This window comes from Chamaea fasciata, unplaced genomic scaffold (assembly GCF_029207755.1).
Source record: "Chamaea fasciata isolate MVZ Bird 193981 ecotype frontalis unplaced genomic scaffold, bChaFas1.0.hap1 SCAF_3, whole genome shotgun sequence".
In the NCBI taxonomy this organism is placed as follows: domain Eukaryota; kingdom Metazoa; phylum Chordata; class Aves; order Passeriformes; family Sylviidae; genus Chamaea; species Chamaea fasciata.
Window position 1 is genome coordinate 55783773 of NW_027094088.1, and position 27171 is coordinate 55810943.

At 38.0% G+C, this 27171-nt stretch overlaps 1 protein-coding gene across 1 annotated transcript in view; it reads left to right on the forward strand.

The window, feature by feature from the left end:
* The window catches only part of SYNE1 (spectrin repeat containing nuclear envelope protein 1), a 288306-nt gene that overhangs the window by 132043 nt on the left and 129092 nt on the right, over positions 1-27171 (forward strand). Inside the window, exons 50-67 of the mRNA XM_066179079.1 lie at positions 664-836; positions 2290-2599; positions 4380-4544; positions 5928-6284; positions 9589-9725; positions 10682-10859; positions 12870-13052; positions 14564-14707; positions 15037-15192; positions 16873-17037; positions 18138-18310; positions 19110-19263; positions 19401-19544; positions 21758-21922; positions 23240-23557; positions 24317-24472; positions 25152-25322; positions 26072-26398. Of these exons, the coding sequence (XP_066035176.1) occupies positions 664-836; positions 2290-2599; positions 4380-4544; positions 5928-6284; positions 9589-9725; positions 10682-10859; positions 12870-13052; positions 14564-14707; positions 15037-15192; positions 16873-17037; positions 18138-18310; positions 19110-19263; positions 19401-19544; positions 21758-21922; positions 23240-23557; positions 24317-24472; positions 25152-25322; positions 26072-26398 (3576 nt within the window). The remainder of the gene's footprint in view (positions 1-663; positions 837-2289; positions 2600-4379; positions 4545-5927; positions 6285-9588; positions 9726-10681; positions 10860-12869; positions 13053-14563; positions 14708-15036; positions 15193-16872; positions 17038-18137; positions 18311-19109; positions 19264-19400; positions 19545-21757; positions 21923-23239; positions 23558-24316; positions 24473-25151; positions 25323-26071; positions 26399-27171) is intronic.

Here is a 27171-nt window from a genome sequence, read left to right on the forward strand (position 1 = left end):
TTGGGTGTGGGCCACATCAGTGGGAAAGGTATGTTTTTATATTTTATTTTCTCTGTGGTTATGAAGAAGAAGATCAGAATTTAAGGTGATCATGACAAATTGGGATGGGAAGTAGGAAAAAACAGAATGAAGTTTAATGGAAACACGTGTCAGTTACTACATTTTATAAGAAATAATGAACCATGAAAATCTGTATTTAGGTTCTGAAAACTTTCTAATAGAGGGGAGGCCTTGGAATAATTGGCAGTCTCTCTGTCATGGCTGTGGTGTGTCTATCACGGGAGGTGTTCAGGAAGGGCTTAGATAAACATCTAATAAGAATGTCTTTAGGAGATCTGCCATGGGCTCTCCTGAGGTTTCTCGTAGCTATGAGGTGCTATCCTACTGTGCAGTGCTTGACCTACTCAGTATCTGCTGCAATGTGAGCAGTATTTTAGGTTGACCAATGCAGTGAAAAACCTGTATAGCTGTGGGGAAGACTGCTGGATCACTTGCTTGTAGCAAGGTACGGGCCCTTAGAAGAAAAGGTGCCTAGGAATTCCTACTGGATATGACTGTTAAGGATGGATGAGCTCAGAGAAGATGGTGTTCACTGTTGAAAGAGTAACAGCTCTCATTTCTCATCAGGTTACATGTGATATTTTGACCTGTTTTGCCTCACAGGAGATCCTCTTACTCAAAGGTGACGGTGAGGTTAAGCTGAACATGGCCATTGGCAAAGGAGAACAGGCACTTAAAAGCAGCAATGAGGAAGGACAAAAAGTGATACAAACCGAGCTTCAGACACTGAAGGATGTATGGAACGACATTATCAGCACCTCAGTGAACTGGGAGAGGTAAGAATCCCTGGAAAACACAGGTCAGGCCCCACCATCTTTGTTTACAGAGAGTGGTACCTTAAAGCAGGTAGGAGTATATTCCTTCATTACTGGTATGTGAGGGGAAATTTGCATTTTCAGAGAGAATCAAAATTGCCTGGAAAAAATACACCCTTCTGTATAAAAAAAAAGAGGAGTTGACCCTATCAGATGAATCAAATTTCATATGAGATGGTACTTCATATTAATTAAGAAATTAATAAAAATCATACAAATTCATACAGAGAAAAATCTAGAAAGCACTTCCTGAGTTTTTGCTGAGTTTTTGAGCCTGTTCTTGGGCAGGATTAAGAACATGTGACAGATATTTATTTATTTTTTCCATTTATAACCCAGGGAAGGTTTCTCAATTCTGGGGGTTTTTTTGTTTGTTTTTGTTTGTTTGTTTGGTTGGTTGTTTTTTTAATTAAAAAATGTTAATGTCAACTCCAAATGACCTTTCTTTCATATTAGCTGATTTCATCTCATCTTGACCTGTGTGGAAATGGAAAGTTTTTTCTTATTGCCTGCATGAGATAATTTTGTATATCTGAAGGCCTCCATCACTTCTGTTCTAGACATACTGATGTTTCTCAATTTCTCTGTGGACTTTCTGTGCCTCTGTTACACCTGCTCCTGATTCAAGAGATTAAAGGCCATCGCTTGTCTTAATTTTTTTTTTTGTAATGTAATAACTGAAAGTGGTGTCACTTTCTTAGTTGCACCAAAATCATAATAGAATTGTATGTAGAAAATTAGAGTGGGCTGTCTTTGTGATGTCACTCAAATTTCACACAATTTTTATCGTAAAATATTATTTAGATTAGGTTAGACCATAGGATTTTGCATGAAATTTTTACCACACCCTTGTCTATCTGTAAGTCCAGTGAAATGAAAATTACATTCCTCAACTTGAATCCCAGAGAAGTATGGTGATCTACTAGGAAAAGCAATATATAACAGAAGGGAATATTTCTTATAAATTGTAAATGAGTTTATAGATAATGGGTTTGTTCTTTCAAAACTTGCCAAAATATCTCTTAATTGACAGTAATTTCATAGGCTGGTGCATATTTTATTAATGGGATCATAAAGAACTCCAGCAATGTTCCATATTTTACTTTGCTGAACGGATACTAGAATGTGCTTTTCATTAGTCTGAGGCAGATAGATTGCTGATGTAACCTCTAATAGGGAAGCAGCTATGTTGGTTGTACAAAGGGGCCCAAAAGCCACAGGAATTCTAAAATAACTTGGATGCAAGTTGATATAGGAAACAAAAGTAAGATGGAGAAAAAAGTATATTCTAAACCTATTGTGCATGTCTACAGACAGTGTAACAATTAAGGTGTAAGCTGCCTCCTTTTTTTGGTTGTTTTTTTCCAAAGTGTTTAAAAGTTCTCATCTGCACTTTGTTTTTTTTTAATGTAAGCTGCTTAGATTCTGTCATTAGCCAGTGGAATGACTATCTGGAAAGGAAAAACCAGCTGGAACAGTGGTTAGAGAATTTGGATCACAAAGTGGAACAGCCTTTGGAACCACAGATTGGTCTGAAGGAGAAGTTTGCTCAGCTGGACCATTTCCAGGCTATTGTTTCTGAGATAGAGGGTCACTCGGGTGATTTACAACAACTTATTGAAAAAGCTGTGGAACTGTATGAAAAAACAGGAGATGATTCCTTTGGAGATGCAGCTCAAGAAGAACTGAAAACACAGTTTAATGACATCACAACTGTAGCCAAGGTAAGACAAATATTCCCATTTCAAGTAAGTAATATGTTTAGACATTTGTATATATATAGCTAAAACTTCTTGATTTTTGTATTTTTTAGTAATTAAAGGATTTACTGGGAATAATCTTGCCTCTGCTATGGTTGAGTCTAATAAAAACATTGAATATAGTTTACTAAAATTCAGTGGAATGCAAAAATTATATTGAGAGTTGAAATTTGTATGATTATGATTTTGGAGAAGTGGAGGTCATATATTTTGTTCCTAGTTTCGTATATACAACAGTATTTCTGATATTCTGACATAATTATTTTCATCTAATCCTTTTCAGTCATTCCTAGCATTTTTTTCTTTACCTAGAAGGGGAAGAATAAAATGCCTCCATGAGCAGGAAACATATTGTCAGAAAGAGAAATCCTATTGTCAAAAAGATTTATGCCCCTATTTTGCTGTGTTTCAAGCCACTAAGCACTGCACATGCTATACAGGTATTCTGCTTGGTTTCTAAGGAAAGATATGTGAGCTCACTGAGACCTTCTGCCAGCCAGATCATGAAACACCTTGCCTCCACACTCCCCTTGTACTGGTGCTACTTTTTGGTGTGAGTAATGTACACAGGGATGGCATGGTTTCCTTTCCTGGGAGTCTTTTGCTTCCCTAGGAGGCTGTTTTGGTTAGAGGCAGGTGCATGTGGACATTTTCTTATCCTGTTGCTGCATAAAATGCATTAAGGTATAAAAACTTTGAGGATTTACTTCAGGTATTCTTTGTTTAGCTAGTAACTATCTATTGTCTAGTTGACAATGACACATTCTGAGACATTAAGATGTTTATTTTCAGAGGGAACAGCAGGTCTTGTTAATCTAACTTACATTTAATAGCATTTGTTGACTGTTGAGTTACTCAAACTTAAAATAACTGAGTTTAATTTGTAGGTGGATTAGTTTGAAACTGGTTTCAAAACACTCCAGTCTAGATTACAGTATCTACACAGGGGTAAAAATCTATTTGATTAGCTCATTTCATTTTTGGTTAGTTTTGATAAACATTCATTAGTGTTACCTCAAAAGAATATAGCAACAAGTTTACTCAGTCAGACCAAAGGCAAATTTCAACCACTGTACTCTTTAACTGTGTCACAATAAGATAAACTGACCCCACTCTAAGCTTACATTAAAAAACTAAGATGGAGCCAGGAAGCAGCTGCATGTCTGTGTCCTCCAGGACTGCAGGGTGGGTGGCTGGGGACAGCCACCACTTCTGATGTGGTGGTCAAAATGGGACTCAGCACCATAAGATCATTTTCCACTTTTGGACAGCTGAAGTTTTTGTTTGTGGTTTTCCTATGGGATGTTTCCATGACTCTGCTCAGCAATTGTAGAGACTTGGTGTTTCTAAGTAAGAGCTGTGTTTTTGGCAGCAGTGCTCTACCCTGGGAGTGCTCATGGGTGATCTGCAAGACCCTCTCTGGGGTGTATTGGGAAAAGCACGGCAGAGTGATACTGCTGCAGCATTGATATCTACTAAACCATACATTAGACTGTGTTAAAGTATATTTTTGCATCCATTTTCAGAAGGCTTCTGCTCCAGCAGAAAATCCTTGTCGAGACCAAGCTGAACCAAACCTTTTACACTATAGCACTCCATTCTGATGCCACAAGCTATACCCTATTCACTACTCAAATGCATGCTGTGGAGTCAAACTAGCACTGCATGCTTAAAGCCAGCATAGTATTTAAGTACTTTAATGGTCTTTTTTTTTTTCTTCTTTTTCTTTTCACCTGATTGATAGGAGAAAATGAGGAAAGTGGAAGATATCGTGAAAGATCATTTGCTTTATCTGGATGCTGTGCATGAATTCACAGACTGGCTTCATTCTGCAAAGGAAGAGCTTCACCGTTGGTCAGATGCATCTGGTGATACACCAACTATACAGAAAAAGCTGGCCAAAATCAATGTAAGAGAGCATTCATGATTTCTTCTGCAATTCAGACCCTATTCTTTAAAAAAAATCCCAGTCAAACAGTTGTGGGGTCTTGTTCTTTTTTCTCTGAAGTGGTGATTACATTTCAGTGAGCTGAAAGCAAGCTTTCCAAGCTGTGCTTTGTTTTCGACTCCCTTCTCATATTAACAGATGGAGTAAATGTATAATCAGACCTAAGTTAACCACGGCACACATGGAAACAATTTGCTACAGCGGAAGCCCAGTGGCATCACTGAAGAATGTGGCTTAGCTGATTAATGAATTCTTTTCTTTCCTCATCTCCAAATATGCTTTCTCCATGAGCAGAATTGTCTAAATCAGAGACAAGCTTTCCTGCTTTGCATGAAATGGAGATCTGTAAAGCAGCACAAGGATTGTTCTCCTCAAACATGGTAGAAATGTGTGAGTTGCCTCCCTGTGTATACTCTCCTTAGCCTGGGACCTATTCTTAGCTCTCTTGAGTGCTTAAGAAATTTGCATATTCCTGAATGCAGCACTAAAGCAGACTACATGTTTTGCCCATGCCTGGTGTTTGCATTCAGATATTCATGCTAGTAACATTTTACTCTGCTCCTAAATACGAGAGAGTGAGACAGTGAACTTGAATGCTAGATGAAGATTCAGGTTCCCCAAAATCGAATTACAGGTTCTTTTTACATTCTGGGGTAGTTTTCAGTCTCCTTTGTGGTCAAACTCCTGATCTGTAAAACGGGAAAGGGAGGAGTTAGCAGTGTGTAGTTCATAACATGAACAAGAGAAGAAATAACATGACTGTAGCATGCAGTGTTTGGGATGGTATTTATACATTCTCCAGTTTCTTAAACTGAAAGCTCCCAAGATTCTCACACATCTCATGTGTGAGATTGAAATAAGGACGCCGTAGAAAGAATTTAGTTCTGAAAACAAAACCAAAACCATATACTCAGAAAGAAACATGTTCAACCAATTCTGGCACATCACAGCTCACACGCAGGATGAAAACTGCAGCTGTGTTTTTGAGACTGCTGCGAGCAGCTACACACCAGCATTTCTTATGCAAAAATATCACAACGAAGTCTTCATGTTCCGTATCTCAACCTAAATAGTATTTTTCGTATCTAAAACACGTTCATTCTTCCTGTCTTGCTCTCCAAAGCTGAAGACAGTTTCAGAACTGCTGTTTAATCCCCGCAAGGGCCGCACGCTGTTGACGGGGTTTTACTCCCCGCGGGTCCCAGATCGCTGCCGTCCGGGAGCCGCGGCTCGGGGCGGTGCGGGGCGGTGCGGGGCGCTGCGGACGGGACGGGGCGGGCCCCGCCGTCCGCGGCGGCGGCGATGTGGCGGCCCCCGAGTTACCATGGCAATGTCGCCCCGCAGGAGCTGGTGGAGTCCCGGCAGAGCGGCGCGGGCCGGCTGAGCCGAGTGGAGGCGCTGGCTCCGGCGGCCAGGCGCGGCACGACGGCGGGCGGGTGCCAGCTGCTGGCGGCCGAGATGCAGGCGCTGCAGGCGGACTGGCGGCAGTGGGAGGAGAGCGCCCGCCGCAGCCAGGGCGGCCTGCGGGACCTGCTCAGCCAGATGGCCCTGTCGGAGCGGGAGTTCGAGGCGCAGGCCGGGCGGCTGGAGGAGGCTGTGCAGCGGCTCGGAGGGCAGCTGGCCGCCTGGGCGCAGGGGCTGGCCCCCGCCGACAGCCGCAGCACGGACGCCGAGGTGGTGGAGAGCTGGCGCAAGGAGAAAGTAAGGGCATGTCTCTTTTCCTAGCGGCTTTTCCGCCGTAGATGTGTGGTCACCGCGGGCAGGAAACTTCCCCCAGGCGGGTCTATCAAGTACATCATAAAATCAATACTTGCGGAAGATATTTCCGTGAAAGCCCGACTTCCCAAACTCTTTGTGTTACTGTGAACACAGCGAGCGGTGTTGGCAGAAGACGTCCCTCCCCTTGGCCTCTGCCATACCGGGCTTTGCAAACGCTGCCTGGATTTTAAGTGTTAAACCCAGGGCTTGCCCCTGGGAGGAAGCCAAGGAGCTGGCACACCGGCTCCGGGCTGCGCTTCCAAGTTGCTCAGTGGTTCGAGCCAGAGTAGCATTTGATGGAGGAAATGCGAAGCTTTTCCTAAAAGCCAAGTAAGAAACTGGAGCCATTAAAATTTGTCAGGAAGGTATTTGGCTTATACTTTCCCTTTCTTGAAATATCCTCTACATTATGCACGTTGTGATCTTGTCCAATGTTTAAAGAAGTTAATCTGGAAACGGATCTGATTGCTAATTGCTTTGCTCTGGAATGTAGTAGAATTCAGAGAAATAGAGGTTGTTTCTGTTCCTGATTGTCTCCTAGCAAAAAAAAAAAAATCCCAATGTATACATCACAACCCTTCCGTGTAAATATATTCACATATTTGCAACAATCAAGGTACATGTTTGTAAGTATCTCAACCACAATGAATCACACGTGTTGATGAAAGATACACAGTATTTCTCTTTCAGTGTAGCTTTGTAATAAAGCAGTTTCAGTAGAGGGCGAGGGGTATTGCCTACTTTCTGACCCCTTGGCTGAAGTCATGTTCAAAAAATTCCAAGAACACCTTTTCTTTGAACTGAGATTATCAATCTCCTTCTTCAGCGTCTGTACCAAGTTATTTCTGTGGCTTCCTCTTTCACAGAATTCCTTACACGGGTTTATGAAACCTGCTTGCTTGAGTGTCATTATGTGTCTGTAGGAGTAACAAAGAGGGCATTAAGATGAAGCAAATAATTTTGCAAATATGCAAAGTGTTCCATACATATTGTGTTTTTAAAAAGGAAAGGAAGACATGGGATTGTTATCAACACACCACGCACTTTTTATTTCATAAATTGAGGAGTATTAAATTCAAAGGACATTGCTTTAATTAGTACTATATGTAATATACATGTACTCTAGGTCTGCATAAGAACACTTTATTTAGATTAGACAATTGTAAACTTTGGCTAATGAGGAAGATGCAGAGGCATCTCATGAGGTAACTATGCATAGCCCCACTATGTAATTTTATTTATAGTTGGAGGAAATGTGACAGTAATCTTCCCATTTTTTGGACCCCAGGGAAAAGCCCTATTGTGAATGTAAAATAGCAGTGCAGTTTCCATTTCTGTTGTATCACAGTGATTCTGTTACCATGTTAGCCAAGGCCACAAATTAAAAATGCATTTCCTAATTTGCAGATTTAGCAAGATCATTCTGCTGCTCTGTTGTGCTGAAGCTGTGTTCCCTTAGGTATGTGCAGCATTAGAGCAACAGATTTTGCACTTGGAATTCAGCAAATTATTTTTGTAATTGTCAGATTCAATATTAAATCTAGCTGGCTGCAATATATTATCACTCTATGGAAAAATACTATAATCACATTTACCCTGTTTTGCAAGTTATTGCTTCTATTTGTTGCTAGGCTATGCCTAAGGCTGTACATAATCAGAATAACCTCTTAGTAGCTTTTGAAACTGAAAAATTGTGTTGAAAACAGGAAGTTCTAACCTTGTGTTAGTCCTAAGAGATGCTTTCTTTACATAAAAAAGCGGTTATTAATAATTCATTATGGTGATTCCTGCCCTCAGCAATTTGTGACATCCTGTGTTTAGGTAATGTCCATTGTGGTGTTATTTCTAAAGCTTTCCAAAAGAATGGTTTCAGTAGTTTAATGTAAAGTAACATAAGCAAAAAGTAGTTCAGGGGTTTTTTTCCTAAGCATTATTGCTCTTACTTAATTACTTTTCAAATGCTACTTTATATGGCATTGAGACAAATGACTATTTCAAGTATCTGTTAATAATGATTGAAGAGATTTCTGGTGTGTGAGTGGCTTAAAGAAGATAGTCCAGAGTATGATAGTGAATAATGTAAATCAGGGAAGTCCTGAAAATCTGCTGCAGCAGAATATCATTTGTACTTTTCCTGAACATACAATTTTGTGCTGGACTGCTTACTATGGATATTTTCAATCATGCTCTTTTTTTTCCCTCTGAATATGTATGTATATATATATATATATATATATATGTGTGTGTGTGTGTGTGTATGTATGTATGTATCTACGTATGTGTGTATATATGCATCTTCAGAAATGTGTTTTGGGGACATCCTTATCTCCCACTTCCAGGTCCTTGTTCAAATCTATCTTCACCTTCATATGATCTGTTTCTCAAGTTTGTATTAGAAGTTTCTTCCAGACTGGCACTTTAGCCAAACTATTCTGTACATGCCAAATGGTCTGGTCAGCCTGGACTGCAGAACCTCCGCTGTTAGTCTGAGAGGAATGTCTGAAGAATTTAGTTCCTAGTGAGGCGAGAAGCCAAGTCTACACTGCTCATTGTGCTGGAGTAGCTGGCAGGATTCTGCAGTGGAGATGCTGTGGACATCATCAAGCACTGTTTTTCTTGGAGTATTTATCACACCTCTCCCTCTGATGCAAGCCAAGCCAACAAAATCTCTTTTTTGTTGTTGTTGTTGGCTTAGCTGTCTCCAAGAACCATTCTAGTGCATCAATGACGGGCAGTAACCCAGTTACTCTCACAAGATTGTGAGCAGCTGTACTTTTAAATTATGAAGTCATCTGTGAAAAGAGTTGAAGCTGTTAAAAAGCTTTGTGCATAAATTTGGTTTTCAGATACAACTCAAAAAATTTTAATTGCACCTGTTAAACGCAAGGCAACAGGATAATTATATTTATATAAACACATATCATTTGCTATTCTCTGAATGTATCTACTTTTATATGTGTACAGGTATTTGACAATACTATTGCTCATTTAGTAGAATGAAATTTTTATCTTAAAATGGGCTTCATGAACATTTTGAGCTAAGGAAGTTGAGGCATCCAGAAATTTGATCTCTGGAAGCTCATAATTTCAAATAAGGTACTGTAGACTTGACTGCTAAAATACTCTTGGAAGTAAACATATAGATCATAAATTAATTAATTTAAATTCTGATAAACTTTGATTTAAAAGTTGTGGGGGTTTTTTTATATTTCCTCACCAATCTTTTTCATTTATTTTGTTTTAACAGGAAACATTGGATGCTCTATTAAAGTCTGAACAAATGACAGATGAGATCAAAACTCAGTTGAATGATCTTTGTAGATTTTCCAGGGATTTAAGTACTCATTCTTCAAAAGTTTCAGGGTTGATTAAGGAGTATAACAGGTATGCATTCATCTTGTTTAGAGTTAATGTCATGGGGAGGTGGGGGGTGGATGAGCTGTCTTTTAGGGAGCCATTAATTAGAATTTTAGAACTAGAGACAGACATATGCAATAGTTAGAATCATTATTTTGATTTTGGTGTCAACAAAAGTAATACAAAGTAGTAATTTGATTTTTTGTGGGTTTTTTTTTTTCTTCAAAGCCGGGCTATATCACTAAACTCAGCTGAAACTAAATGTATATCTATACCTGATGTATTACAGGAGTCCTTGTAAAAAGTGAGGTAGCAGTATGTCTTATTTGTCTGAAGGAGAATGAACTATACCAGCTAGTTCAGATATTTTTCTTGCTTTTGTCCTTCAAGTTATGCTTCTTTATTTAGTTGGTTTCTTGAAACAGGAACTAGCTAGGGAAGGTATCATTTGCTTGCTTTCTTCCTTTTTCTCAGGTCACTCTGATTTACTTTGGAGTGTGACACGTGCATTTCAGACAGAAGGTTCTGTTGTTTCTTGCAGGAGGTTAAAGCTTCTGGCTTCTGTAGCTGCAGGAGGATGTGATGACTCAGATTGATCCTTTATAACCTTGTGGACTTAGCAGAGCCACAGAACTTAGAATTTATTCGCTGTAGTCCTGTGCCCTCTCCCTAGAGAGAGAAAGAGGCTTGCAGAATACATTGATGCTTAGGTGCACTGAGTCACTCTCTGGAAACACTTGTACCTGTCATATCTGTGACAGCTATGTTCCAATTTACATGCTTCACTTTTGAGAACTGAAAGCTTCTAATGGATTTCCTGGTGCCTCAGTTAAGTGCATAAATTTGGTAGGAGGAATCCAGGTTAACCTACCCTTACCATTGTGTTTCAGAGAACAAAATAATAGCATTGTCACCTAACAGAGTCCTGCCTTTCCTCCCTCCCTCCCTCGCTTTCTTCTTCTTCCCTGATGTGATAAACCCAGCCTCTGCTTACAAGCTTCAAAAGGATGTCAGAGCAAAGAGCAGATCCTGCAGCAAAGATTTCGGACGGCTTTCAGAGATTTTCAGCAGTGGCTGGTCAATGCAAGAGTAACCACTGCCAAATGCTTTGACGTGCCTCAAAACATCAGTGAAGCTTCTGCCAGTCTGCAGAAAATACAGGTAACTTTATAGCAGTAAAATACTAGCCTAAGGGAGACCAAATCAATTTCATGTACAGCTCAGATTTATTTCTTTGATTAATTACTGCTTTTGTTAATGTTGTTATTGTTAACACTAAAGGTGACTCATTGCAAAGAAATAAACACTTTTGTTTTTCTGTTTTGTGCATTTTAATTGTTTGGCTACAGTTTGTAAGTAGTTATGTCTCATAATAGTTTTCCTTGTCTGTTTCTTTTTTACGATGGGGAAAAAATGTGGTTTAGGTGGGAGAGTACTATAAAATCAGAATGATACCAGAATCGAGTCTTAGTACCTGAAGTTATTCCACAATTATGTGAATGTTTTTCGTCATGTATGGAAGTGGAGTCCTTATGGTACAAGAGCAGAGTTAAATTATATGCAGTGTGAGCAGCCATTTAAAAAGAATATTTTTCACATAAGACTAAAATAAGCCAAAACAGTTCTGTGGAAAGGAATGACAGTTGAAAGTATACTTTAATAAATCAATTGAAAGAAATACTTTAATTAATAGAGTATAACTATCAATTGACTGAAAATAACAAAATGAGAATTATTAAATGAGGCTGATACACCTTTATAGATAGTATAACAGAAGAAATTCATATCTGTTTCTCAGAAAACACCAAAAGTTGAACGACTTCTTCCTCATTTTGGTGGAGTCACTTTCCCTTGCTTAAGTGGTTTACTTAAAAGCCCAAATAATGCTGTCTTGATGTATCAAATATTTTACTGCACCATGTTGAGAATATCTTCAGAAGGAGGAAAAGTCCTGGTAATTTCTTATGTTAAATATAAATGTTTTAGCAAGGCTGGGGTTTTTTCAACAGTGGATTTTTTTTTTTTTTTGTAATCACTACAGCCTCCTCATAATGTAAGACGTTGTTCTCTCTCTTTGTGAAAGCTGCCTTAGGTGAAATAAAATTTTGTTGGACTGCTTTAGGACTTCTAAAGATGTCTTGGTGACCTGTATAAACCTAAAATTTTGTTTTTCTTGAAAGTTAACATTCTGTCTGTTAGCACATTTTGCATCATTAGGTCACCGATATCTTTCATTTTAATATAACCAGAATTTATAGTCCAAGTATCTCAAAGTTAACAGACCCTTTGCGTTCTCTACTAAGACCTCTAGTGTAACACAGAATCAGAACCTGTCCTAATAATTTTGGCATCAAGCCTATTAATCCTGAGCGTGGGTGTAACCTAATGATTATGTGTATTACATAATCATGATAGTAACAGTTTAAAATACTTCTGTATAAGACTACTAAATCTCTTTGAGTCCTAAATGCTCACAAAATTTTTTAATAATTAAAGGTTACAAAGACAATATCCCAATAGATTGAAATTTTTAAATCGTTCTTTTTCCCTACATTTCTGTATAATTCTTGTACCTGCATTTTTCCACACACTTCTTGCACACCAGCACTGTGCAAGATTTCCGTGAAGAAAAATACTTCTAAACAGGGAAGGTAAATTCAGGGTACAGAGGCATAAATCACACAGGTTGGACATTGGTCAGGTTCTGAGTCTCAGCCCACATCACCACAGGCTCATGGCAAGTCCAGCATAGCTGGAGTTTGCCCATGGGCAGGGGTTTGGTCCAGTGTGTGCCTCTGAGGAGGGCCCTCTGTTATGTCTGTAAGGATAATGGTTCCCTGAAATGAAACTTTTATCACTTTCTGTACTAGGGATATTTAAGGGAAAATAATACCCAACTAAATTACTAGCAATTGTCCCATGAAATGCAGAAAATACAGGTAATCCTAGAGTCTTAATATATACATTATTCAGACACTTTCGTTTCTGGATCAAGTGGCTGTTATCTGTAAATCTCATCAATACAAACAATATTGAAATTAATTTACTGAAAGATACATTAGCATGCTAACAAGCAGAAACAGTAAACTCTCATCACTGATGAGTTTTCTAGCAGCTTGACTTTATAGGGACCCAAAGTTCACCAAATAGCTGTTTTGTTACTATTTTTAGGAATTCTTATCAGAAAGTGAGAATGGGCAACAAAAGCTAAACCTGTTGGCATCCAAAGGAGAACTACTGTGCTCTGTTTTACCAGAGGAAAAGGCTAAAGTTATCCAGGACAAATCTGCTGCTGCTAAAGAAGATTGGAAAAATTTTATCACCACACTCCACCAGAAGAAATCTACATTGGAGGTATTGAAGCAGTCACAGTGAGGAAAGATTGAATCTAAATTTCCTCTTTGCTTCTGTTTCAAACAGCACAGTTTAGATTTTGTATGTAGCTGTGAGTGTTTACTATGTGACAGAACTAAGAAATAGGTGTTTTCAATAAGTGAAATTATTCTTCTGCTTGCATTTTACTTTTGTTTACTTCTGTTTACTTCATATCTCTGTGACCTGATTTCACTTAAAGTGGGGTGTTTCATGCAGAAGGGTGTTGTGCAGAATCAAAGATAGCAGATGCTGAAATTCAGCAGTCTCATCAAATGTACTGGGTTACTAAAACACATTTTCTTTTGAAAAACTGTTTTAGTACAGGTTTCTGACACAGCTGCTTATTGAATAGTCCCAGTAGAGTGTGTAAATATTGTCTCTCTTACTGCAAATAGGTGAAATGTACTTATTTATTTGAGCAACTTTTTAAATAAATGGCAGTGCCTTTCTCTGTTCAGAACTCACAATTCAACCAGTAGGTGGTGAATGTCGTAAAATCATAAACTTTTTAAGGTCCTAGGTTTTAAGGTCAAAAAGGTCTCATCTGAAATTCCCTGCACAGCAGAGGAGAATTAAAGTTGCTAGGCATTCTTGTTTCAAACAAATTCTGCCTAGACAGGTGAGAAGAAGTTTAAATACACTTAATGCATTATGTAGGAAATAATTTCATAGAAAATTCTCAGGTAGCAAGGACAACTTTCTTCATCTCAAGGTTGCCATGGAAAGAGGATGTTCTCAGAGGTTAGTCTCTTTGAGTCAAGCATTTTTCAGTCTCAGATGCTTAGCTTTTCTGTAGGATGTTTACGTGATATGGGTGCAGCTGAAAAGAAAACTAAGTATGTCTGGGGGAAAAAATGGATTAAAATAACTAAGGCATGGGAGGTATGCTGTTCAGGTTTATATTCCACATGAGTTATTTCAGATGTTCTTTTTATTAAAGAATGCAGAATAAGCCCACAAGAAAAGTATGCAGGCCTTGAAGGAATGCCTTCGTATGCCTTTAATGCACTTTCTTATGACCAGTATTTTGCTCTAAGAAGAAATATAACCAGAAGTGTTCCCCAGGACTGGGTTGAATTTAGACGTTGACTAGAAACAGTGGCATCTCATTTAAGAAGGGGTCACTGTGAATGACTGAACTAAGATAACTCATATCCCAAATTAACCTTTATTCACACTGCCTTAGTTACGTGAATTAGGATTAGATTAAGTCATAACATCTGTAAAGCTTTCCAGTCAGAAGAAATTTGCTTCAGCCTCCTCTCAGCTGTGTAGTACATTGTTGCTTCTATTTTGCTTTTTAAAAGTGTGCCCTATCAAACTTTTGGTTTCTGTGGGATAGTAACAGGCAGAGCTGATGTAATTTATTTGAGGAGTTGTGTATACTTTGCCTACAAATATATATCCTTCTTGTGTGCTTGATCTGTGTCATGTGAATTAATTATGTCTAGTGCACTGGACTATTCATTGAAATTTGCATGCCTTCATAGAACTTAAAGATCCAGATGAAGGACTTTGAAGCAACTGCTGAGCCTCTGCAGGAGTGGCTGACCACGACTGAGAAGATCATACAAGGAAGTAGCAGTCGGCTCCATGATCTTCCTTCCAAGAGGAGAGAACAGCAAAAGCTGCAGGTGACTTACAGGGATTCTTAACACAGCCACACCTTCCTGTCCCATCCTCCTGGCCTCACTGGCTACTTAAAAAAGCTTAATTATTCTAGCATCCTGACCTCTAAATAAGATGGGAACTGTTTTCAAGGTTTGCTGTTGATGATCCTGTTCCATCAAGTTTTGCATCTCCACAGTTTTGATGACATGCTGCTCCATTGCTGTAACCGTATGGTGTGCCTTTCTCAGCAAGCTTGCCATATGTCACTTCTATTTTTCATGGCACCTTCATGCTTCTCTATTTCCTGCTTTCTTGCACCCACTCTTATTATTACTGTGCTTGTGCTTTACAGTCTGTCCTTGAGGAAATAAGCTGCCACGAGCATCAGCTCAACAGGCTAAAAGAGAAAGCTCAGCAGCTGTGGGAAGAACAAGCTGTCAGCAAAAGCTTTATGCGCAGAGTGTCTCAGTTGTCTTCTCAGTATCTTACTCTAAGCAATCTGACAAAGGTAATGCATCCAGTGTACGTGCTCTGAAGCAACTCCTTTGATGTATGTGGGGAAAAATAAAGATTGAAATGTGAAACACTGCAGTTGTCTGGCTGGCCTGTTCTGTGATATGTCTGAGCTATTCTGTCTTTTCCATTGACTGTTAGGAGTGGAGAGTAAGGACTTTCAACAAAATGTAACTGTGATTTTTTTTCTAATTATTATTTAAAAGTATACTGATTAAGAAGTAAACCCCACTTGATAATACAATAATCAGACTTGATTTTGATTCTTTCAAGCACTGAAGACATTTTAGTTTTGGAATAAGTGGCATCTGAAAGAGGTATTTTTCAAAAATTAGCAGAGGTAGGGGGTTTTTTTTAGAAAATACAGGATGCAGACAAGTTGTTATTCCATCTAATCCTATAGTGATGATTATTGGAATTGTAACTATTTTCCCCTAAAAGTTTTAGATTGGTCTTCTAAAAAAAAAAAAAACAAACTCTTAAGCTGCTTTTGAATGTTCAAGGGGAAGCATGGGCCAAATTCTAAACCATCAGACCAAGAACTGAGTTTAACATAACTTTTTTTGAGCGGTGCTTCACATACTTCACTACTTACTAGTTCTACCATCTCTCTAATGTAGACAAATAAGAAAGCCTCCACATTAAGACTGTTATTTTTCTCAAAGTTCATGTCATGAAGAAGGCTTGATATAGGCATACAGTTGCTACAGTAACTAGAATGATTAAGGATATAGGAAATATGTTTTGGAATAACAGTTCAATTCAGAAAGTATTTGTGTTTAAGGGTTTGCTACTTTGGCAATTCCTACTTCTTCTGTAGAAGTAACAATTGTAAAGCATATCTCTGACTTACTGAAAATGATTGTGTACGTGGCCGTAATAAATTTTCATGTCTGCAAAATGAGAAAGGTGCGTGAGGTACTAACATAAGCTAACGCAAGCAGAACTTGTAGGAGATGTCAGGATGAGCAGGAGTCATCTAAGGCACAGGATATGTATGACCCAGCCTATTAGAGAAATCCTGAAACTTTTTGGATAGCCATGGATCTTGAGAAAGATCCCTCTCACAGTGTAACTTCCAAAGCCTGTTACATTGACTTGACTTTAGTTCTCTGTCACAGTGGAAAAAGCACAATCTGTCCTGTATTCTTCTTCACCTCAAGCCTTTTAGCAGTGCAACTTCAGCATTTGTTTTTGATTTGTATGAGTGTCAGGGATTTTTCAGAAGAATGGTTTTACCAGTAAGAGTCATTGAGGAAAACAGGTCTTTTCCAAATATCAACAAAGTAATATTGTTGCAGTGGTGTAACTTCTCAGGCTTAAATCTGTTATTGCACTGGTTGATTTCACAAGTTAGCTTCAGTTGCAGCACTGACATGGAGCTTAGATTTGATTTACCAGATGTTTAAGAAAAAGTGAAACCAGAAAACTGCGGCTTTAGATTTAGAAAATAAAAATTACAGTTCTGAATTTTTCATTTGTATTTTATGTTTGGACAATTAATTTCTGTGTGTAGGCAAAATTCATTCCATGTTTAAGTGTACTTGTAATTATCAGGGTATTAAGGAAACTTCTGTGTGTAGTTGATGAGACTCATTCTAAAATCCATGAGTTGGTATGGGGAGTAGGTGATCCTTTAAATAGCTTTTTGTGCTAATTGCTATATGAATTGCAGGAGAAGGTTTCCAGAATGGATAGGATTGTAGCAGAGCACCAGCAGTTCTCACAGAGTGTCAAGGATCTCCAGGACTGGGTTGATGATGCAGTTCACATGCTGGATTCCTACTGTCATCCCACGGCAGACAAGAGTGTTTTGGACAGCCGGATGTTAAAACTAGAGGTATGGAAAGAAGAGTCCAAAACCTGGTTTTTTAGATCTATATAAAGAATACAAGTATAGGATACTTAGTTGTTGCATATTAGTCTAACTGTTGGTCAGATACTGATTTTCAGTTAACTCCTGAAAAAGTAACTCCTTTTGTAGCTGAAAGAGCTCATTATTAGAACTTTTCTCTAAGTAGATAAGGACCTTAATGACATGGAGAATGCATCTCTGAAAGTTCTTGAAATACTCAAAAGAAGTTGTGTGGCTGATGAAGGTTAAATGGAAGAAGTAGGATAGTCACTTCTGTTAGTTTAGTATATTTCAATATATATTCCTGGATCTTACAGGTGATACAGTTGATTCAGCAAATCTTTTCCTATAATTGTTTGCTTTTAAAATGGCGACTACATTTAAGAAAATAGCATCTGTTGATAACAGAACACAATAATGTTAAAGGGCACTATTTGGAAGACAATACTTTTCATTTTATTTATGTCTTGAATTCTGAGCCAGAAATCTTCGAAATTATAAGGATAGGTCAAAAAGCAAAAGATTAGCATAATACTAAAGTTACATTTTGGCTTTTGTTCATTGAATCTCTTGGGTTCATGCTTTTAGGCTTTTCATGACTACATAGTGTAAGAAACTGAGAGTTTGCAACTGCACAGCTCCAGAAGCTGAAGTCCCTAGGCTGAAAATGACAGATTTTATTTGTTGATACCTTCCTGTTGCTAATGTATCCCGTAGCGGTAGAACTGTTGAAGAGCTTTGTCATTACATCTTGTTGTCTTTATGAATGAATCCTCCTGTTTTCCATCTGAGTGATGTTTCCTTTGGAATGTCAGCCTTTTCACTGAACAGTACCTTCTCTGATATACTCTAAAGTACCTGCACAGATTCCATGAAAATTTCCCTGTCAACTAAGGGGTTTTTTAATAGCCTGAACCTACCCATTAAAAGCCACATTTGTTTGTGACGCCCAACTGTGAACCCCACTGTCCATCTTCCAATTCACTACAAGCTGCTAAATACGATCAGATCATGTTCCATTAAAGCTAGTTAGAATATTCACATCAGGTAATGATAAAAATAAAATATATGCACTCACTTCTAAGGGCCTGCTAGCAGTGAAACAAGAAAAAGAAGTCCAGATGAAAATTGTTCTGACAAGAGGAGAATCTGTTCTGCAAAATACTTCTCTGGAGGGAGTACCAGTGATTGAAGGCCAGTTGCAAAATCTGAAGGACAGCTGGGCTTCTCTTCTGTCTGCTTGTATCCAGTGCAAGAGGTAAAAAGGGAGTGAGGTGCAGAATGATGCTTAGTGACAAAGCACTGTCAAAACTTTTGAAAAGTAATTTTATTGCTACAAGAATTAAATTCATGTAAAATGATTGCATATGCCGAACACTTTGGGTCTAGAAGCTGTAATATATTATTTTGAAGTAGAAGAAGAGGAGGAAACAGTGAGTGATCTAAGATTTATTAACGCTTATTGTCAATTGACTCTTAAAACTGGATTCCATGTTCATAATTTTGAATATATTACTTTGTGTTGCACTTGATGCTTTGAAACCTCAGAAATGAGAAGATTTTTCATGGACATTAATGGTTGCTCTGTCAAGATCCTACCTGGTTTTCCAGTTGCTAGCATTCCAAAGAACATATTGTAAATTACGGTGTCCAATAGTGCTGCTCCTAGTGATAGAATAAAGAAATATAAAGGAAAAAATGGAGATTTCTTTGGTGGAACATCAATAGTTGCAAATATTCCAAGTTAAAGAAACAAAGGTAATTAAACATAAGAATGCAGCAACTTTTGAATATAGGTAGAGGGGCAAAAAATTTCTAATTCTGGGTCTTATGCTTTCAGTTGCAATTTATTTATTATACCTACAACGTGTCACCTAGCTACATAAATTATAGATCTACTTAATATCTACTTAAGAGGATTTTAACAGATTGCTTATCTTGTATCTCTCTCGTAAATCTAGTCCAGAATATCTACGTAAGACTATATGTCACTGCTCAAATAGCATGGGAACTAGCATATAGCACTGTCACAAAAAATATGTATTTTTAAATTACAGTCAACTGGAAGGAGCTCTCTCCAAATGGACAAGTTACCAGGAAGACGTTAACCAGTTTTCCAGATGGATGGAAAAAGTAGAAGCAAGTATGAATGCTTCTGAAAGGCAATATGCTGAACTGAGGGAAAAAACAGCTGCCCTCAGCAAAGCAAAGGTGTGTTTGATTTACGACAAACCATCAAGAATTCCATAACACCTTAGAGTCAATAAAACAAACTATCTAACCCTAAGATTAATCTGTGGTCTTGTTTTAATGGTGCCCCTATGTGTTCTTCTCTTTCTATTTTGCAGCTACTCAATGAAGAGGTGTTGAGTCATAACAGCCTGTTGGAGACTATTGAAGTGAAAGGAAAGGGCATGGCTGACCATTACATTGCTCAGCTTGAGCTGCAAGACCTTCAGGAGAGGTATAAGTTCCTCAAAGAAAGAACAAAGGTACAGTTTTTCTTCATAGCACTCCTTGTTTAGTGGGCAACAAGCAAAAAATCTTTTCATTGATTATTTATTTTACAGTTAAATGAAGATTAAGAGTTTGGGGATAGCTGTAACTTAATGTAAAAGAAACCTACTAGGGTGATTAATAAATCTATCTTCCTGTACTGGGCTTCGGATCTTTCAGAAGGGTTCTAAAAATCAGGAGAATAGTCTGAGGAACTCCTTTTCAAAAGGTTTATTGACTTCAGCACAGATATAATTTTACCCATTGTGACTGAAATGTTTAAAAAATCTTTGAACCTGTGATTTGCATAAGTGTATGTTTGCAAATTTTGCCAGTCATTTGTGTGATTCACAAATGGTTGACAGCTACAGAGATTTTATTAACGAACACAAAACTTATTAGCAAGTAAACTGACACAAGTGTGATAAGTACTACATTGACTGATAAATACTGATATTGTATGTCTGGAAAAGATTAGGACATAGATTAAGATCAGGATGGGATTTAGGGTAAGATATAAGGTAAAAAAAAAAAAATAAAAGACCTGGTGATAGATTCAAAGCTAGGCAATTATCTCCAGTTAACCCAAGTTCTTCTGTGATAATTAAATAATGACTAATGCATGCTCAGACAGCCAATTTTGCTTCAGGACAGAAATGTCGTAAAATTGAATTCTGTTGTCTCAGTGATGCCTTTGTCATGTAGAATGACAAAACTAAAAATTCAGCCAAAATTCAATTTTTCAAACACATAAGTGATTCTGAGTTTTGTGGACCTCTCTTCCACAATTGCAAGAAATGTCATGCTCTGTCTTTCTTTTGACCTTGAGTGAACAAAATTGCTCAGATTTGCCAAAGAGATACATAAGTCCTGGGAAATGCTGGTAGATACCTACTATTCCTGTTAGCATGGGGATGCCCTAGTCTTTACTTTTTCTCCTGCACAAAGCTATACAGGCTGCCTATGTTTGCTCAGCTTGAGCAACAGCATGGGAACAATAAGAAATAGATGGTGGCTCACAAAGGCAAGAGTTCTGTACATCTTACCCCATGTAGCAAGAAGCATTCTTTCTCTTCCACCTAATATCCCAGATGGCTGGTCTTCCCTGTTCCCAGCTGTGGTTATGGTGTTAAGTATTGAGAGTGCAGTCAACCCTTAAAAAGAAATTCAAAGTTCAAAGCAAATAGCTGGAAAGTAAGGAATGTTCAAATATCTTACTAATCCTCTGGCCAGGCAGGAAACATGACAAGATTCTCCAAGGGTTTATGGCCTATTCTGAGCAGACCAAGACTTGTAATTTTCTAATCCCCTGCTGAGGGGCAAAAAAACTGGTCTCTCTTTTCCCCTTCCCAGTTCTGGGCATGGACAAACTTTGTAAAAGATATGATAAGACTCCTGTTTTCCTCCCTTTTCCTACTAGACAGACCTGTTAGAAGTAACAGGTAAAGCAGACAGTAAGTTCATAGGTTTATTAAAGTGTTTGTCTTTTTATGAGCCTACTGCTCTCAAATGCAGCCTGTCTTGTTTCCATCAGAGCTTGATTCCCCATTCCCATCTTCTCTTAGAGGATGTGAATTACATGTAGTATATTTTTAATGCACTTAGTAAGACTAATCTTGTGCCAGTGTATGACACCTTTCCTCCTGTACTCCAGGTATGGTAATATTTTAGTGCTGAAATTATTGTAAGTTGCTCACCCATACACACAGAAGACTTGTAGTATGTTTCTTACTGTGCTCTGTAGCTCTGTGGAGACTGCCTGCAAATATCTTCAAACCTAAGGCAGTAGATACTCCTAATAGAGTATTTCAATTCCATTTGAAAAAAAAAAAAAGTCATTAAAAAAAAAGGCATTTCTAAGCTCATATGCTTATCAATAACTTCAGCAAAGTTAATTTAAATTGCAGTAAAAATCAAGTCTTTTGTTATTAGACACTAAGTTGTTATTGGAAAGTAATCCCAGATCAAAACTCCAAATCTCAGAAGTTATAAGCTTACCTTCTGGGATAAGTATTTTTACCCCTGCATGTGCTCTCTCTTTCCCTGTAATCGATTAAGTAATCTTCAGAATTCAAGTACTCTTGAATTCTTGGGAAGTACAGCATCAGATACAAACCTGTTCCCTTGATGGATGGCTGGGGTTTATGTTCTCTTGGTTTGACAATACACTAAGATATGTATACATATTTGTGAATATTTTCACATGCAGGAGGCTGTAACAAAAGCTGAAGGACTGCTTACCTTACACCAAGAATACCAAAGAAATTTGAAGGCCTTTGAAGTATGGTTGGAGAAGGAGCAGGAAAAGCTTGACTGTTTATCACATCTTGATGGTGATGTCCAGGAACAGGAGGCAACACTCCGAGATTTACAGGTATGCAATGTGTGATACCCTAAGAAAAAAACCAAAAATCAATCCTGTGATGGTATAGTAACAGAGTATGGTGGTATAGTAAGATGATAACACTTACTGCCGGACAAAAATTGTCTTGAGAATCACTTGCAATTGCATTTCAAGTATATGAACACTTTGTTGCTCAAAAGCGAAACTCATAAAAGTAGTAGAAATACTCTTGCTCATTTCTGGAAAGAAGTGTCAGGCTTTGAATGAAATCTCCAGGAACATACTAATCCTTTCGTGAAAGTATTGAATTTGTGTTAGATGTTCGTCTATCTCTTCTTTTCCCTGCGTGTTTCATAAGATCTGAGAGTATTTTCATAGGTGTTCCATCTTTTATTGCTGACAATGCAGATGCACCTGCTTTCAGGCAGTTCCAGTCATGCAGGCTGGCTCCCATAGTGAGGTGGGGAGACTACCACTGACTCACCTCAATGAAAGTGAAAAGTGAACCCATAGTGCTTCAGTAATTCCCCAGTTATTATCTTAAGCTGACTTAAAATGCTTTAATGCCTATTGTTGAAGAAGCACAAAGTATGTACGTGAGATTTGAAATGTTTATTACCTTATTCAGGATACTGAGAGGGTCTTTGTATGATCAGGGGCTCTGCATTTATTTCTGCTCATTATGATTACTCTACAAAACCCATTTTGAAAATCTGGATATGTATCTCTAGTGAAATCTGAGATGAAACACAACTGTGTTTTGTTAAGGTAAATTCCTTGTTATGTTTTCTAATCAGATTGAATCACTTTGTACTTTCTGATTAAGTTCTAATAAGCATGAAAATGCCATATATGTCGAGAAGAGGGTATCAAAAATTAGTCTGCAGTGTTGTCTCAAACATATGTAAAAATAAATGGATTTGTTCATTTTAGAATATTGAAGCCTTGTTTTTAAAGAGATTCAGTTTTAGACTCAGTCTTACAGTCTGCTTGCCACATCTGGAAAGTTTTGAATTTGTGCTGTGGTGAATGGATTCCATCCATCCCATGCTGGCTCAGGCAGACAGTGTTTCAGAACTGATGAACTTGGCAGGAGAGGAAAGAATTCAATGCATGCTTTGTCAATAATTTTCTGCAGTTCCTTTGTCAGTAATAGTGATACTTGGTGTGCTTTGTAAGTGAGCATGCTGTCATAGTGTTATTAGCGGAAAGACTCTCTCTAATATATGTTTAACCATAGATAACTAAAGGGAATGCCCAGCTGTTTTCAGAAGAACCAAGGGCATTTTTGCCATGCGTGAATGAAAGCTGTCACTGTAGGGTATGTAACCTACTCTGCCTTTACAGGAACTGCAGGTCCACTGCGCAGAGGGACAGGCATTACTGAATGCTGCTGTCCATGCCAGAGAGGAGGTGATTCCCTGGGGTATTCCCCAGATAGAAGACAGAGCCCTGGAATCCTTACAGCAGGATTGGCAAGTTTATCAGCACAGGCTTTCTGAAGCAAGAGGCCAATTAAATGCCACTGTGAGCAAACTGAGGCTGATGGAGAAAAAATTTGAGAAGGTTAATGACTGGTTAACAAACCTGGAGGAGAAAGTTGCTATCAGGACTGGGAGGAGGTCTGGCAGGGCAACAAAGGAAATGCAGCTTCAACAAATGAAGGTAAAGAATATAGTTAAGGAATTTCTTTAAAAAAATACTCTGTGAGATTTCCATGTCAGTTCCTGGTTGCACTGTGAGAACAATGAGAACAAGCTTTTTAATTTATTCTGAGTTGGTGACTAAAATGATAAATCCAAGAGAGCTTTGTTCCTTCTAGATCCAAGTTCCTCCAATTTTACTGGTGGAGGTATGGCTATAACAATGTTGAAACCTTGCAGGGAGATCTGTAATTCATATGCTCTGTAGTGTGTGAAGATGTAACTGAGTCCAAAGATCAGCAGTGGAATGGAAAAGAATTAATGTGGTAACAAGAGTAAAAGTGAACAACTGTGTTATGAAGTCTCCACTGTGTTGATGTAATAATTCTCCTTTAACCACTGGAATGAGGAGACATGGTTCTGAATAAACACAGGAAGCAGATTTGAAGCCAGGTTACACTTTAAAGTCATCTTCAAAACTTCAGATGAAATCTATAGAAGTCCAGATTGCATTTCTACTATTATTTTTCAAGGGGGAAAAAATGATAAAAGGTATTGAATCTGTTGTTATGAAATGCCGTACATGGGATGAAAATCTTTCCAGCATAATTGTTGCAATAGCTTCCATGAGATTCTGGTTTATTTTCCAGCTGTAAATTGTTGTTTACAACCACGTATTTGTTTTCCTTTTCAATGATTTCCTGACTTAGTTACAGATAAATTCCTGATAGTTTAAGATGTTTGAATCAGTCATGTAAGTTTGATAATTTCTTTCTTGTAGAAGTGGCATGAAGACATTACAATCTACAAAGATGATGTAGAGGAAGTTGGGGTATTGGCTCAGCAAATACTAGAGGAAAACCTCACTGCGAGTAGAATGGGAAGTCAGGCTACGCAGCTTACATCTCGCTACCAAACCCTTCTTCTTCATGTCTTGGTAAGTGATGAGAACTAATTCATTGTTTTTCAACATCATAAATTGCCAGTTAAGAAGCAAATACGAACAGGCTTTTGTAATTAGACTTTATCAGAGTCTACTCATTACTGTAGACTCAATAGCATAACATTCACATATATATTCATATACATATACACATACACATACACATAGATTTCATTGGATTAAATGTATTATAGAAACATAATCAGGATAATAAAGTAGAATGTCCTATCACTATCTTTTGTGATAGTTTTAGGAGAGAAATTCGGAATAAAGTATGCTTGAATGCTAATTGACCTCTAGAGAAATGTTCTTAGGCTGCCAATTACTACAGAGAAAATTTGATTTGGTAAAGTGCAGTCTTCAGGTTACTTTAAGTAGTAATTGCCTCACAGTACTGTAATGACAAGTCACAATTCAGAGTTCAAAATGTAAGTGCATTGCCAGTATTTGCTATTCGTTCAGTTTTAACATTGGTGATTGCCATATGTAGACCCTGACAAGAGCCCTGTAAGAATTACCCACTACTTATGAAATAACTCAAAGCCTATATGTTTAACCTTTTGTTTGCTATTTTATTAATAAATAGCAATTTATTGTTATCATAAACCAGTAACAATGATAAACATCTGGCTGCTCCTTGCTTCTTCCCCCTGCCCTCTGTATTTGTTTGAAGGAACAAGTGAAGTTTCTGGAAGAAGAAATACGCTGTATGGAGGAGTCAGAATTGTCTTTTAGTGCTTACGCAAATTGGTATGGAGCTACTAACAAGAACTTCAAAAATGTGATCACCAAATTTGACATGGTTGATAAAACAGTAATGGAGAAAAAAGTGCAGAAACTAGAGGTACAGCTTTCTTAAATGCAATTTTTGTTCCCAAACAGGAGGCTGTATTTTAACATGCCTCTTAACAGCTACTCAAAATACTTTACCTTGCCTAGAGAAGATAATGGGATAAGACCATGCAGTACAAAACTTTATGTTATCACATCTCATTAGATCATAGTTTGGCTATTAAAATAAAGTTAGCTATTAAAGTTTATAGTTAGTTATATAATTTTTTATTAAAGTAAATAACTAAATAATATCGCAAATAGTCCTAAATAATGTAGTCCTAAATAGTAGTACTATCCTTCTGTATGGTGTGTTTGTATCTGTTTTATGTTAGGTTAAAACTTAAATTCCCATATTCCCAATTCCCCACAAGTATACTTTTTTGTGCACTGCGTATTTCCTCTGTCCTGTGGCAAGAAGTGCTTCCTATTTCATTGAAACACTCATGTTTCATCTCAAAAGTTGTAGATGAGTTTCTCATGTGTCCTGCAGCTTAAGCAGCTTAAACATAATACACTAAGGGAAAACTTTCATATGTTCCAGGACTGGGAGCCCTCAGTTTCTCTGTTTAAATTCACAATCCCAGTGCAGGGCTTGTATTTGCTTTATCTACTTCCTTCTAGCTTGACACACCTTAACTCCAGACAATTTTGTACTGAGAAGTTCACTCATTTTCCTTAGCAATTCTTTCTGTATCTGTAGCAAAGTTAAAAAAGGGCGAGTTTTCATACATTTTCTGTTAACCAAGTTTTCCTTCACAGGTACTATTGAGTGATATGGACATAGGCCACAGTTTACTGAAATCAGCCCGGGAGAAGGGGGAGCGAGCTATAAAATACATGGAAGAAAATGAAGTTGACCAGTTAAGAAAAGAAATTGGAGATCATGTGGAACAGCTTGAAGAACTGGCTGGCTCCATCAGAAAAGAGCACATGACTTCAGAGAAGTGTCTTCAGCTGGTAAAGGAGTTCTCAGACAAGTATAAGGCCCAAACTCAGTGGGTCATGGAGTACCACGCCATCTTACATGCTCCTGTGGAGCCAAAGAGTGAACTCTATGAGAAGAAGGCACAATTGTCCAAATACAAGGTAAAAAGGGGTTATCTCATAGCACTACTGAATTGATTTTAGTCTAGTGATTCTCAATAAATCCTCCAATAAGGTATCCAAGTTTCATCAATAGGTATATGAGATGTTTCTGATCTGAATGTCCCAGTCAGCATCAATGAAAACATGCATGATACCTGCCACTACAAACCAGACTGACCCCCTGGATTTGAAATGTGAACATCCTAAAAAGGCTTCCATATCTGAAAATTTCTTGTAATGGAGCAAAATTCTTTTATGAGTACACATACGAGTAATTGCATTGATCTCAACAGAGGTGATTGCAGTTAAAGTGAACATAGAGATCAGTTGGTCTTTCTTGACTTCAGACATTGTCACTGTTTACATTGACTTAATCAGCTTTCTGGTTAAAGCTGGATGTCCCAGCTCAACTGATAACCCAGACAGTCAGCTGCTATGACCTCCCAAGTTTTTGTTAGGATTTTATTAAAGTGTTTGGGGTTATTTTCCAGCCACAAAAATGAGCAGAAAATTTGCCGACAAAGCCCATTTATTCTTCTAAAGATGTTTTTGTAAAATACTCCAGGATTACAGATGTTTCATGAAATGTGTACTGCACCTGGCTGAGGTTCACTCTCCTCACAGCAACCCATACAGTGCTATGCTTTACATTTGTGGCTAAAAAAATGTTGCCAACAAACCAATGTTTTGGGTATTGCTGAGCAGTACCTATATTGCTTCATGGCTTTATCACTAAAGCTGCCCAGTACCCCTTGCCAGTTTCCTTGCTCAGA